Here is a 15,000-nt window from a genome sequence, read left to right on the forward strand (position 1 = left end):
CACACACACACACACACACACACACACACACACACACACACACACACACACACACACACACAGAGATACTAACTTGTCACATTTCACTGTCACCTAATGTGTTTTGTTTGGTATTCTTTAGAAAATTGTCCATCTCTTCTCATCCAATGCTTTTCTTCTCTCCCTCCTCCTCCTTCCCTCCTCCAGTCTTTCCTGTCTCTCCATTCTTCTCTCCTTCTCTCTTCTCCTTATCTCTGCTCTGAATCCAAACCATTATGGCCAATTCAAAGACTTGATCAGTATGACAGATGTATTACGGTGCTCTGTCAATGGGTTAGGGTTAGGGCCTCACAACCTTGAAACAGGATTTGAATCATATTAATACACTCTCTCTCTCTCTGTCTCCCTCCCCCTCTCTCTCTCTCTCTCTCTCTCTGTCTCCCTCCCCCTCTCTCTCTCTCTCTCTCTCTCTCTCTCTGTCTCCCTCCCCCTCCCTCTCTCTCTGTCTCCCTCCCCCTCCCTCTCTCTCTCTCTGTCCCCCTCCCCCTCCCTCTCTCTCTCTGTCTCCCTCCCCCTCCCTCTCTCTCTCTCTCTCTCTGTCTCCCTCCCCCTCCCTCTCTCTCTCTCTGTTCCCTCCCCCTCCCTCTCTCTCTCTGTCTCCCTCCCCCTCCCTCTCTCTCTCTCTCTCCCTCCCCCTCCCTCTCTCTCTCTCTCCCTCCCCCTCCCTCTCTCTCTCTGTCTCCCTCCCCCTCCCTCTCTCTCTCTGTCTCCCTCCCCCTCCCTCTCTCTCTGTCCCTCCCCTCCTCCTTCTTCCGTCTCCCTCCCCCTCCCTCTCTCTCTCTGTCTCCCTCCCCTCTCCCTCTCTCTCTCTGTCTCCCTCCCCCTCCCTCTCTCTCTCTCTCTCTCTGTCTCCCTCCCCCTCCCTCTCTCTCTCTGTCTCCCTCCCCCTCCCTCTCTCTGTCTCCCTCCCCCTCCCTCTCTCTCTCTCCTTCCCCCTCCCTCTCTCTCTGTCTCCCTCCCCCTCCCTCTCTCTCTCTCTGTCTCCCTCCCCCTCCCTCTCTCTCTGTCTCCCTCCCCCTCCCTCTCTCTCTGTCTCCCTCCCCCTCCCTCTCTCTCTGTCTCCCTCCCCCTCCCTCTCTCTCTGTCTCCCTCCCCCTCCCTCTCTCTCTGTCTCCTCCCCCTCCCTCTCTCTGTCTCCCTCCCCTCCCTCTTCTCTGTTCCCTCCCCCTCCCTCTCTCTCTGTCTCCCTCCCCCTCCCTCTCTCTCTGTCTCCCTCCCCCTCCCTCTCTCTCTCTGTCTCCCTCCCCTCCCTCTCTCTCTCTCTCTGTCTCCCTCCCCCTCCCTCTCTCTCTCTGTCTCCCTCCCCCTCCCTCTCTCTCTCTGTTCCCTCCCCCTCCCTCTCTCTCTGTCTCCCTCCCCCTCCCTCTCTCTGTCTCCCTCCCCCTCCCTCTCTCTCTGTCTCCCTCCCCCTCCCTCTCTCTCTGTTCCCTCCCCCTCCCTCTCTCTCTCTGTCTCCCTCCCCCTCCCTCTCTCTCTCTCTCCCTCCCCCTCCCTCTCTCTCTCTGTCTCCCTCCCCCTCCCCTCCTGTCCCCCTCCCCCTCCCTCTCTCTCTCTGTCTCCCTCCCCCTCCCTCTCTCTCTCTGTCTCCCTCCCCCTCCCTCTCTCTCTGTCTCCCTCCCCCTCCCTCTCTCTCTCTGTCTCCCTCCCCCTCCCTCTCTCTCTGTCTCCCTCCCCCTCCCTCTCTCTCTCTGTTCCCTCCCCCTCCCTCTCTCTCTGTTCCCTCCCCCTCCCTCTCTCTCTCTCTGTCTCCCTCCCCCTCCCTCTCTCTCTGTCTCCCTCCCCCTCCCTCTCTCTCTGTCTCCCTCCCCCTCCCTCTCTCTGTCTCCCTCCCTCTCTCTCTCTGTCTCTCTCCCCTCCATCTCTCTGTCTCCCTCCCCCTCCCTCTCTCTCTCTGTCTCCCTCCCCCTCCCTCTCTGTTCCCTCCCCCTCCCTCTCTCTCTCTCTGTCTCCCTCCCCCTCCCTCTCTCTCTGTCTCCCTCCCCCTCCCTCTCTCTCTCTGTCTCCCTCCCCCTCCCTCTCTCTCTCTGTTCCCTCCCCCTCCCTCTCTCTCTCTGTTCCCTCCCCCTCCCTCTCTCTCTCTGTCTCCCTCCCCCTCCCTCTCTCTCTGTTCCCTCCCCCTCCCTCTCTCTCTGTTCCCTCCCCCTCCCTCTCTCTCTCTGTCTCCCTCCCCCTCCCTCTCTCTGTCTCCCTCCCCCTCCCTCTCTCTCTCTGTCTCCCTCCCCCTCCCTCTCTCTCTCTGTCTCCCTCCCCCTCCCTCTCTCTCTGTCTCCCTCCCCCTCCCTCTCTCTCTCTGTCTCCCTCCCCCTCCCTCTCTCTCTCTGTTCCCTCCCCTCCCCCTCTCTCTCTGTCTCCCTCCCCCTCCCTCTCTCTGTCTCCTCTCCCTCCCTCTCTGTCTCCCTCCCCCTCCCTCTCTCTCTCTGTCTCCCTCCCCCTCCCTCTCTCTCTGTCTCCCTCCCCCCTCCCTCTCTCTCTGTCTCCCTCCCCCTCCCTCTCTCTCTCTCTCTCTCCCTCCCCCTCCCTCTCTCTCTCTGTCTCCCTCCCCCTCCCTCTCTCTCTCTGTCTCCCTCCCCCTCCCTCTCTCTCTGTCTCCTTCTTTTTTCTCTCTGTCTCCCTCCCCCTCCATCTCTCTCTCTGTCTCCCTCCCCCTCCCGCTCCTCTCCGTCTCGCTCCCCCTCCCTCTGTGTTCTCTCTCCCCTTCTCTCTCTCTCTGTCTCTCTCTCCCCTTCACTCTCTCTCTCTTTCTCCCCCTCCCTCTCTCTCTCTGTCTCCCTCCCCCTCCCTCTCTCTGTCTCCCTCCCCCTCCCTCTCTCTCTCTGTCTCCCTCCCCCTCCCTCTGTGTCTCTCTCCCTTTCTCTCTCTCTTTCTCCCCCTCCTTTCTCTCTCTCTCTGTCTCCCTCCCCCTCCCTCTCTCTCTCTTTCTCCCCCTCCCCCCCTCTCTCTTTCTCCCTCCCTCTGTATCTCTCTCCCCCTCTCATCCCCTTCTCTCTCTGTGTCTCTCTCTCTCTCTCCCTTCTCTCTCTCTCTCTCTCTCTCTCTTTCTCTCCCCCTTTCTCTCTCTCTCTCTCCCTTCTCTCTCTCTCTCTCTTTCTCTCCCCTCTCTCTCTCTCTCTCTCCCCTTCTCTCTCTCTCTCTCTCTCTCTCTCTCTCTCTCTCCCCCCTTCTCTCTCTCTGTCTCCCTCCCTCTGTATCTCTCTCTCTCCTCTCCCCCCAGACCTCTGATCAAGACTGGTTATAACTTGGCGTAAGGATGGTGAATTGGTGACAGTACAGGGATACGTCACTTTGGCCGCAGGCTGACCATCAGCCTCCCAGCGGTCAGTGACAGTGGTTACTATGAATGTGAGGCCACCCTCCGCAGCAGCACTGTGCCTCCGGTCAACGCAGGGGCCTACCTACATGTTCTAGGTACACACACACACACACACACACACACACACACACACACACACACACACACACACACACACACACACACACACACACACACACACACACACATGGGAGTTTCTCCACAAGCTGGTTAAAATAGGCAAAGAACCACCTACCAGTCCTCCTGTCAGTGGTCAGGTTGAGGGAATATCACTGTGTGTAAATGTCTGGAGTCTTCATGTCAGTTTGACATGCTGCTGGACCATGGAGATAAATGATAGATGATTAGAGCATTAGGTGGATTGTGAAGAAAGGTCTGTCTCTATCTGATGATTGCAGTCCATTACTCTGCACTAGTCTCAAGCAGACTAAACCTTGGAAATAAAATACTGCTGAAAGGATGGATTTAATGTAAGTCAACACAAACCAGGAGGACCAAGACCTTATCATTAACATGACTTCATTGTTAAAACTTGTTAAAACTGTTCAAGAAAATTCTAGGAAGGTTGTAACTGTTTTTCTCAACTCCTTTCCTCTCTTCTCTGCTCCTCTCCTCTCCTCTCTCCTCCCTCTCACCCTCTCCGCTTCCTCCTCTCCTTGTCTCCTCTCCTCTTCACACTTCTCCTCTCCTATCCTCTCCCTCCTCCACTCTCCTCCTTTCCTCATCTCCCCTCCTCCTTTCCTCATCTCCCCTCCTCCTCTACTCTCCCCTCCTCTATCCTCTCCTCTCCTCCGCCCTCCTCCGTCCCTCTCCCCTCCCTCTCCTCGTCTCTCCTCCTCCTCTACTCTCATCCTCACCTTTGCCCTCTTCTCCTCTCCTCTCCTCTCCTCTCCTCTCCTCTCCTCTCCTCTCCTCTCCTCTCCTCTCCTCTCCTCTCCTCTCCTCTCCTCTCCCCTCCCCTCCTCTCCCCTCCCCTCCTCTCCCCTCCCCTCCTCTCCTCTCCTATCCTCTCCAAACCATCCCCAGTTTGTGAAGGAGCCTGTCCAACACATCAGTGCAGAGATGGAGAAGGTGGTGGATATCCCCTGCCAGGCACGAGGTGTGTCTGTGTGTGTGCGTGTGTGTGTGTGCGTGTGTGTGTGTGCGTGCGTGCGTGTGTGTGTGCGAGAGATCTAAAGCCCTGATGCTGTAAAAAGTGATAGATATTTAAATCCAACTCACTCTTGTCTTCTCCTCTCCTCTCTGAGGTGTCCCCCAGCCACATAGTGTGGTATAAGGATGCTGTGGTCATCAGTCCAGTGAAGATGCCCAGGTACAGGGTGTTAGTTGGGGGCAGTCTGCAGATCAACGGTCTGTTACCGGACGATACAGGATGTTCCAGTGCTTCGCCCGCAAACCTGGCTGGAGAGATACAGACCAACACCTACCTCGCTGTCACCAGTACGTCTCTCTCTCGCTCTCTCTCTCTCTCGTTCTCTCTCTATACCAGTACGTCTCTCTCTCTCGCTCTCTCTCTCTACCAGTACGTCTCTCTCTCTCGCTCTCTCTCTACCAGTACGTCTCTCTCTCGCTCTCTCTCTACCAGTACGTCTCTCTCGCTCTCTCTCTCTCTCTCTCTCTACCAGTACGTCTCTCTCTCTCTCGCTCTCTCCCCTCTACCAGTACGTCTCTCTCGCTCTCTCTCTCTCTACCAGTACGTCTCTCTCTCACGCTCTCTCTCTCTACCAGTACGTCTCTCTCTCTCTCTCTACCAGTACGTCTCTCTCTCTCGCTCTCTCTCTCTCAATTCAATTCAATTCAAGGGCTTTATTGGCATGGGAAACATGTGTTAACATTGCCAAAGCAAGTGAGGTAGACAACATACAAAGTGAATATATAAAGTGAAAAACAACAAAAATGAACAGTAAACATTACACATACAGAGGTTTCAAAACAGTAAAGACATTACAATATTATATATATATACAGTGTTTTAACTGTTTTATCTCTCTCTACCAGTACGTCCCCAACCCACCATTTCCCACTTCAGTCTCTCCATCTCTCTCTTTCCTTCCACTCTCATCTCTTCTTCTTCTCTCCGTCTCTCAGACCTGTCACACTACACACTCAGGCAATTATTGGCTATTTTGAGAGAGAATTAGAGAGAGAACGAACAAGTAAAGAGCGAGAGACAAGAGGGATGAAGAGGGAAAGGAAAGAGAGGGCGAGGTAGCCTTGTGCCTGTCAGTCTCTAAGTCGTTATCTTGAAAAATGGGAGATGACTGACTGAACATAGTTTGATAAAATGAATTAAAAGTTTCACACAGTTACCTCACATCTCTCATCATCAGTCTCATCATCATCCTTCTCATCTGTGTTCTCACCTCTATCAGGTGTCTGTCTGTCTGTCTGTCTGTCTGTCTGTCACGTCTGTCTGTCCACGTCTGTCTGTCTGTCTGTCTGTCTGTCTGTCTGTCTGTCTGTCTGTCTGTCTGTCTGTCTGTCCACGCCTGTCTGTCTGTCTGTCTGTCTGTCTGTCTGTCTGTCTGTCTGTCTGTCTGTCTGTCTGTCTCACCTACCTGTTTGTCTCTACCCAGGGATTGCCCCCAACATCACGGCAGGTCCAGCTGACAGTGCTGTGATTGACGGCATGTCAGTCATCCTCCACTGTGAGACCAGCGGAGCGCCAGCTATCACCTGGCAGAAAGGTATGGTGGTGGACAGCTTCTATTAGAAGTGCATGTCATTTTGTGTGTTTTTCACAGGGAAAGGTGATTACATATGACTCAGTCACAAGGTGACGCAGAAGCTCTCTGACGGTCTCATCTCTCTCTCTCTCTCTCTCTCTCTCTCTCTCTCTCTCTCTCTCTCTCTCTCTCTCTCTCTCCCTCTCCCTACCCCTCCCCCTCCCCCAGGTGAACGGGTGTTGGCCAGTGGTTCTGTCCAGCTGCCCAGGTTCACCCTGCTGGAGTCAGGCAGTCTACTGGTTCCCCGTCTCACCTTTCTGATGCTGGGACTTATACCTGCATGGCCAGCAACTCCAGAGGCATAACGAGGCTGCCGCAGATCTACTGGTGTGGGGTGAGTTTGGAGGGAGGGGGGGGGGGGACTTACAGCCAGTAAGCTGAAGTCTCTGTCAACTACCTGTTAAACAGCCAGTAACCTGAAGTCTCTGTCAACCACCTGTTACACAGCCAGTAACCTGAAACTCTGTCAACCACCTGTTACACAGCCAGTAACCTGACTCTGTCAACCACCTGTTACACAGCCAATGCACATGGCCACCCTGTTACACAGCCAGTAACCTGAAGTCTCTGTCAACCACCTGTTACACAGCCAGTAACCTGAAGTCTCTGTCAACTACCTGTTAAACAGCCAGTAACCTGAAGTCTCTGTCAACCACCTGTTACACAGCCAGTAACCTGAAGTCTCTGTCAAACACCTGTTACACAGCCAGTAACCTGAAGTCTGTTAAACAGCCAGTAACGTCTGTCAACCACCTGTTACACAGCCAGTAACCTAAGTCTGTTAAACAGCCAAGACCCTAAGTCTGTTAAACAGCCAGAACCTGAAGTCTCTGTCAACCACCTGTTAAACAGCCAATAACCTGAAGTCTCTGTCAACTACCTGTTACACAGCCAGTAACCTGAATCTGTCAACCACCTGTTACACAGCCAGTAACCTGAAACTGGTTTAACCACCTGTTACACAGCCAGTAACCTGAAGTCTCTGTCAACTACCTGTTAAACAGACAGTAACCTGAACTGTCAACCACCTGTTACACAGCCAGTAACCTAAGTCTCTGTCAACTACCTGTTCACACAGCCAGTAACCTGAACTCGTTAATCCACCTGTTACACAGCCAGTAACCTGAAGTCTGTCAACCACCTGTTAAACAGCCAGTAACCTACTTGTAAATGAACCACCTGTTAAACAGTCAGTAACCTGAACTCTGTCAACTACCTGTTAAACAGCCAGTAACCTGAAATTCTTGTCAACTACCCGTTAAACAGCCAGTAACCTGACTTGGTCAACCACCTGTCTACACAGCCAATAACCTACTCTCTGTCAACCACTGGTCAAACAGCCAGTAACCTGAAGTCTGTTAGAAAGCCCACAACTCTGGAATGGGTAGCCCCACAAGACCTGAAGTATCTGTCAACCACCTGTTAAACAGCCAGTAACCTAAGTCTGTTAAACAGCCAGTAACCTAAAGTCTGTTAAACAGCCAGTAACCTGAAGTCTGTTAAACAGCCAGTAACCTGAAGTCTCTGTCAACCACCTGTTACACAGCCAGTAACCTGAAATCTTGTCAACCACCTGTTACACAGCCAGTCTACAGAACCTGAAAGTCTGTTAAACAGCCAGTAACCTGAACTTGTCAACCACCTGTTACACAGCCAGTAACCTAAGTCTCTGTCAATCCACCTGTTAAAACAGCCAGTAACCTAAGTCTCTGTCAACTACCTGTTACACAGCCAGTAACCTAAACTCTGTCAACCACCTGTTACACAGCCAGTAACCTAACTCTTGTCAAACACCTGTTACACAGCCAGTAACCTGAACTCTGTCAACCACCTGTTACACAGCCAAGAACCCTAAGTCTGTTAAACAGCCAGTAACCTGAAGTCTCTGTCAACCACCTGTTACACAGCCAGTAACCTGAAGTCTGTTAAACAGCCAGTAACCTGAAGTCTGTTAAACAGCCAGTAACCTGAACTCTGTCAACCACCTGTTAAACAGCCAATAACCTGAAAGTCTCTCTGTCAACTACCTGTTACACAGCCAGTAACCTGACTTGTCAACCACCTGTTACACAGCCAATAACCTAAAGTCTGTCAACCACCTGTTACACAGCCAGTAACCTGAGTCTCTGTCAACTACCTGTTAAACAGACAGTAACCTGAACTCTTGTTAACGACCTGTTTACACAGCCAGTAACCTGAAATCTGTCAACTACCTGTTACACAGCCAGTAACCTGAAGTCTGTCAACCACCTGTTACACAGCCAGTAACCTGAAGTCTGTCAACCACCTGTTAAACAGCCAGTAACCTAAACTGTCAACCACCTGTTAAACAGTCAGTAACCTGAACTTGTGAACTACCTGTTAAACAGCCAGTAACCTGAATGGTCAACTACCCGTTAAACAGCCAGTAACCTGAACTCTGTCAACCACCTGTTACACAGCCAATAACCTGAATCTTGTTAAACCACCTGTTAAACAGCCAGTAACCTAAGTCTGTTAAACAGCCAATAACCTAACTTGTAAAACAGCCAATAACCTGAAGTATCTGTCAACCACCTGTTAAACAGCCAGTAACCTGAAGTCTGTTAAACAGCCAGTAACCTGAAGTCTGTTAAACAGCCAGTAACCTGAAGTCTGTTAAACAGCCAGTAACCTGAAGTCTCTGTCAACCACCTGTTACACAGCCAGTAACCTGAAGTCTCTGTCAACCACCTGTTACACAGCCAGTAACCTGAAGTCTGTTAAACAGCCAGTAACCTGAAGTCTCTGTCAACCACCTGTTACACAGCCAGTAACCTGAAGTCTCTGTCAACCACCTGTTAAACAGCCAGTAACCTGAAGTCTCTGTCAACTACCTGTTACACAGCCAGTAACCTGAAGTCTCTGTCAACCACCTGTTACACAGCCAGTAACCTGAAGTCTGTCAACCACCTGTTACACAGCCAGTAACCTGAAGTCTCTGTCAACTACCTGTTAAACAGACAGTAACCTGAAGTCTCTGTCAACCACCTGTTACACAGCCAGTAACCTGAAGTCTCTGTCAACTACCTGTTACACAGCCAGTAACCTGAAGTCTCTGTCAACCACCTGTTACACAGTCAGTAACCTGAAGTCTGTCAACCACCTGTTACACAGCCAGTAACCTGAAGTCTGTCAACCACCTGTTAAACAGCCAGTAACCTAAAGTCTCTGTCAACCACCTGTTAAACAGTCAGTAACCTGAAGTCTCTGTCAACTACCTGTTAAACAGCCAGTAACCTGAAGTCTCTGTCAACTACCCGTTAAACAGCCAGTAACCTGAAGTCTCTGTCAACCACCTGTTACACAGCCAATAACCTGAAGTCTCTGTCAACCACCTGTTAAACAGCCAGTAACCTGAAGTCTGTTAAACAGCCAGTAACCTGAAGTCTGTTAAACAGCCAATAACCTGAAGTATCTGTCAACCACCTGTTAAACAGCCAGTAACCTGAAGTCTGTTAAACAGCCAGTAACCTGAAGTCTGTTAAACAGCCAGTAACCTGAAGTCTGTTAAACAGCCAGTAACCTGAAGTCTCTGTCAACCACCTGTTACAGAGCCAGTAACCTGAAGTCTCTGTCAACCACCTGTTACACAGCCAGTAACCTGAATTCTCTGTCAACCACCTGTTACACAGCCAGTAACCTGAAGTCTCTGTCAACCACCTGTTACACAGCCAGTAACCTGAAGTCTGTTAAACAGCCAGTAACCTGAAGTCTGTTAAACAGCCAGTAACCTGAAGTCTCTGTCAACCACCTGTTAAACAACCAGTAACCTGAAGTCTCTGTCAACTACCTGTTAAACAGCCAGTAACCTGAAGTCTGTTAAACAGCCAGTAACCTGAAGTCTCTGTCAACCAGCTGTTAAACAGCCAGTAACCTGAAGTCTCTGTCAACCACCTGTTACACAGCCAGTAACCTGAAGTCTGTCAACCACCTGTTACACAGCCAGTAACCTGAAGTCTCTGTCAACCACCTGTTACACAGCCAGTAACCTGAAGTCTCTGTCAACTACCTGTTACACAGCCAGTAACCTGAAGTCTCTGTCAACCACCTGTTACACAGCCAGTAACCTGAAGTCTGTCAACCACCTGTTACACAGCCAGTAACCTGAAGTCTCTGTCAACTACCTGTCAAACAGCCAGTAACCTGAAGTCTCTGTGAACTACCTGTTAAACAGCCAGTAACCTGAAGTCTCTGTCAACTACCTGTTAAACAGCCAGTAACCTGAAGTCTCTGTCAACCACCTGTTACACAGCCAGTAACCTGAAGTCTGTTAAACAGCCAGTAACCTGAAGTCTGTTAAACAGCCAATAACCTGAAGTCTCTGTCAACCACCTGTTAAACAGCCAGTAACCTGAAGTCTGTTAAACAGCCAGTAACCTGAAGTCTGTTAAACAGCCAGTAACCTGAAGTCTGTTAAACAGCCAGTAACCTGAAGTCTGTCAACCACCTGTTAAACTGCCAGTAACCTGAAGTCTGTCAACCACCTGTTAAACAGCCAATAACATGAAGTCTGTTAAACAGCCAGTAACCTGAAGTCTCTGTCAACCACCTGTTAAACAGCCAGTAACCTGAAGTCTCTGTCAACCACCTGTTACACAGCCAGTAACCTGAAGTCTCTGTCAACTACCTGTTAAACAGCCAGTAACCTGAAGTCTCTGTCAACCACCTGTTACACAGCCAGTAACCTGAAGTCTGTTAAACAGCCAGTAACCTGAAGTCTCTGTCAACTACCTGTTAAACAGCCAGTAACCTGAAATCTGTTAAACAGCCAGTAACCTGAAGTCTCTGTCAACCACCTGTTACACAGTCAGTAACCTGAAGTCTCTGTCAACTACCTGTTACACAGCCAGTAACCTGAAGTCTCTGTCAACCACCTGTTACACAGCCAGTAACCTGAAGTCTGTCAACCACCTGTTACACAGCCAGTAACCTGAAGTCTCTGTCAACCACCTGTTACACAGCCAGTAACCTGAAGTCTCTGTCAACTACCTGTTACACAGCCAGTAACCTGAAGTCTCTGTCAACCACCTGTTACACAGCCAGTAACCTGAAGTCTGTCAACCACCTGTTACACAGCCAGTAACCTGAAGTCTGTCAACCACCTGTTACACAGCCAGTAACCTGAAGTCTCTGTCAACTACCTGTTAAACAGACAGTAACCTGTAGTCTCTGTCAACTATCTGTTAAACAGCCAGTAACCTGAAGTCTGTCAACCACCTGTTAAACAGCCAGTAACCTGAAGTCTGTCAACCACCTGTTAAACAGCCAGTAACCTGAAGTCTCTGTCAACTACCTGTTAAACAGCCAGTAACCTGAAGTCTCTGTCAACTACCTGTTAAACAGTCAGTAACCTGAAGTCTCTGTCAACTACCTGTTAAACAGCCAGTAACCTGAAGTCTCTGTCAACTACCTGTTAAACAGCCAGTAACCTGAAGTCTCTGTCAACCACCTGTTACACAGCCAGTAACCTGAAGTCTGTTAAACAGCCAGTAACCTGAAGTCTCTGTCAACTACCTGTTAAACAGCCAGTAACCTGAAATCTGTTAAACAGCCAGTAACCTGAAGTCTCTGTCAACCACCTGTTACACAGCCAGTAACCTGAAGTCTCTGTCAACTACCTGTTACACAGCCAGTAACCTGAAGTCGGTCAACCACCTGTTACACAGCCAGTAACCTGAAGTCTCTGTCAACTACCTGTTAAACAGACAGTAACCTGAAGTCTCTGTCAACTACCTGTTAAACAGCCAGTAACCTGAAGTCTGTCAACCACCTGTTAAACAGTCAGTAACCTGAAGTCTGTTAAACAGCCAGTAACCTGAAGTCTGTTAAACAGCCAGTAACCTGAAGTCTGTTAAACAGCCAGTAACCTGAAGTCTCTGTCAACCACCTGTTAAACAGCCAGTAACCTGAAGTCTGTCAACCACCTGTTAAACAGCCAGTAACCTGAAGTCTGTTAAACAGCCAGTAACCTGAAGTCTCTCTATGTTGTCAGCACGGACCCGTATCACCAAGCCACCTGCAGACCAGAGTGTCATCAAGGGGACCAAGGCTGTCATGTCTTGTGGGGTGACCCATGACCCCAGTGTGTCTGTCAGGTAAGGATGATGTCATGTCCTGTGGGGTGACCCATGACCCCAGTGTGTCTGTCAGGTAAGGATGATGTCATGTCTTGTGGGGTGACCCATGACCCCAGTGTGTCTGTCAGGTAAGGATGATGTCATGTCCTGTGGGGTGACCCATGACCCCAGTGTGTCTGTCAGGTAAGGATGATGTCATGTCCTGTGGGGTGACCCATGACACTAGTGTGTCTGTCAGTTAATTGGATGCCAAGCTGACACCTGACTCAGCTCCTCAAAGGCTAAGGGATTAGTTGATCAGTTGAATCAGGGGGCAGTAGTGGAGTAGATCAAAGAGGTTGATCAGTTGAATCAGGGGGGGCTGTAGTGGAATAAATCAAAGAGGTTGATCAGTTGAATCAGGGGGCAGTAGTGGAGTAGATCAAAGAGGTTGATCAGTTGAATCAGGGGGGGCTGTAGTGGAGTAGATCAAAGAGGTTGATCAGTTGAATCAGGGGGCTGTAGTGGAGTTGATCAAAGAGGTTGATCAGTTGAATCAGGGGGGGCTGTAGAGGAGTTGATCAAAGAGGTTGATCAGTTGAATCAGGGGGGGCTGTAGTGGAGTTGATCAAAGAGGTTGATCAGTTGAATCAGGGGGCTGTAGTGGAGTAGATCAAAGAGGTTGATCAGTTGAATCAGGGGGCAGTAGTGGAGTAGATCAAAGAGGTTGATCAGTTGAATCAGGTGGCAGTAGTGGAGTAGATCAAAGAGGTTGATCAGTTGAATCAGGGGGCTGTAGTGGAATAAATCAAAGAGGTTGATCAGTTGAATCAGGGGGCTGTAGTGGAATAAATCAAAGAGGTTGATCAGTTGAATCAGGGGGGGGGGGGGGGCTGTAGTGGAGGAAATCAAAGAGGTTGATCAGTTGAATCAGGGGGCTGTAGTGGAATAAATCAAAGAGGTTGATCAGTTGAATCAGGGGGCTGTAGTGGAGTAGATCAAAGAGGTTGATCAGTTGAATCAGGGGGCTGTAGTGGAATAAATCAAAGAGGTTGATCAGTTGAATCAGGGGGCTGTAGTGGAATAAATCAAAGAGGTTGATCAGTTGAATCAGGGGGCAGTAGTGGAGTTGATCAAAGAGGTTGATCAGTTGAATCAGGGGGGCAGTAGTGGAGTAGATCAAAGAGGTTGATCAGTTGAATCGGGGGGGGCTGTAGTGGAGTTGATCAAAGAGGTTGATCAGTTGAATCAGGGGGGGCTGTAGTGGAGTTGATCAAAGAGTTTGATCAGTTGAATCAGGGGGGGGCAGTAGTGGAATAAATCAAAGAGGTTGATCAGTTGAATCAGGGGGGGGCTGTAGTGGAGTAGATCAAAGAGGTTGATCAGTTGAATCAGGGGGGGGCTGTAGTGGAGTTGATCAAAGAGGTTGATCAGTTGAATCAGGGGGCTGTAGTGGAGTTGATCAAAGAGGTTGATCAGTTGAATCAGGGGGCTGTAGTGGAGTAGATCAAAGAGGTTGATCAGTTGAATCAGGGGGCTGTAGTGGAGTTGATCAAAGAGGTTGATCAGTTGAATCAGGGGGGGGCTGTAGTGGAGTAGATCAAAGAGGTTGATCAGTTGAATCAGGGGGGGGGCTGTAGTGGAGTAGATAAAAGAGGTTGATCAGTTGAATCAGGGGGGGGCTGTAGTGGAGTAGATCAAAGAGGTTGATCAGTTGAATCAGGGGGGGGCTGTAGTGGAGATGATCAAAGAGGTTGATCAGTTGAATCAGGGGGCTGTAGTGGAGTTGATCAAAGAGGTTGATCAGTTGAATCAGGGGGCTGTAGTGGAGTAGATCAAAGAGGTTGATCAGTTGAATCAGGGGGGGGCTGTAGTGGAGTTGATCAAAGAGGTTGATCAGTTGAATCAGGGGGCTGTAGTGGAGTTGATCAAAGAGGTTGATCAGTTGAATCAGGGGGCTGTAGTGGAGTAGATCAAAGAGGTTGATCAGTTGAATCAGGGGGCTGTAGTGGAGTTGATCAAAGAGGTTGATCAGTTGAATCAGGAGGGGGCTGTAGTGGAGTAGATCAAAGAGGTTGATCAGTTGAATCAGGGGGGGGCTGTAGTGGAGTAGATCAAAGAGGTTGATCAGTTGAATCAGGGGGGGGCTGTAGTGGAGTAGATCAAAGAGGTTGATCAGTTGAATCAGGGGGCTGTAGTGGAGTAGATCAAAGAGGTTGATCAGTTGAATCAGGGGGCTGTAGTGGAGTAGATCAAAGAGGTTGATCAGTTGAATCAGGGGGCTGTAGTGGAGGAAATCAAAGAGGTTGATCAGTTGAATCAGGGGGCTGTAGTGGAGTAGATCAAAGAGGTTGATCAGTTGAATCAGGGGGGGGCTGTAGTGGAGTTGATCAAAGAGGTTGATCAGTTGAATCAGGGGGCTGTAGTGGAGTTGATCAAAGAGGTTGATCAGTTGAATCAGGGGGCTGTAGTGGAGTAGATCAAAGAGGTTGATCAGTTGAATCAGGGGGCTGTAGTGGAGTTGATCAAAGAGGTTGATCAGTTGAATCAGGGGGGGGCTGTAGTGGAGTAGATCAAAGAGGTTGATCAGTTGAATCAGGGGGGGCTGTAGTGGAGTAGATCAAAGAGGTTGATCAGTTGAATCAGGGGGGGGCTGTAGTGGAGTTGATCAAAGAGGTTGATCAGTTGAATCAGGGGCCTGTAGTGGAGTTGATCAAAGAGGTTGATCAGTTGAATCAGGGGGCTGTAGTGGAGTAGATCAAAGAGGTTGATCAGTTGAATCAGGGGGGGGCTGTAGTGGAGTTGATCAAAGAGGTTGATCAGTTGAATCAGGGGGCTGTAGTGGAGT

The 15,000-nt window shown here is 50.1% G+C and overlaps 1 protein-coding gene across 1 annotated transcript in view; it reads left to right on the forward strand.

The window, feature by feature from the left end:
• Positions 1-6,243: 6,243 nt before the first annotated feature.
• The window catches only part of LOC110512656 (protein sidekick-2), an 88,000-nt gene continuing 79,243 nt past the window's right edge, over positions 6,244-15,000 (forward strand). Inside the window, exons 1-2 of the mRNA XM_090197567.1 lie at positions 6,244-6,409; positions 12,089-12,191. Coding sequence (XP_090053693.1) covers positions 12,151-12,191 — 41 coding nt within the window. The 5' untranslated portion in view covers positions 6,244-6,409; positions 12,089-12,150. The remainder of the gene's footprint in view (positions 6,410-12,088; positions 12,192-15,000) is intronic.

This window comes from Oncorhynchus mykiss, chromosome 13, assembly GCF_057628025.1.
Source record: "Oncorhynchus mykiss isolate SJ-2025 chromosome 13, ASM5762802v1, whole genome shotgun sequence".
In the NCBI taxonomy this organism is placed as follows: Eukaryota; Metazoa; Chordata; class Actinopteri; order Salmoniformes; family Salmonidae; genus Oncorhynchus; species Oncorhynchus mykiss.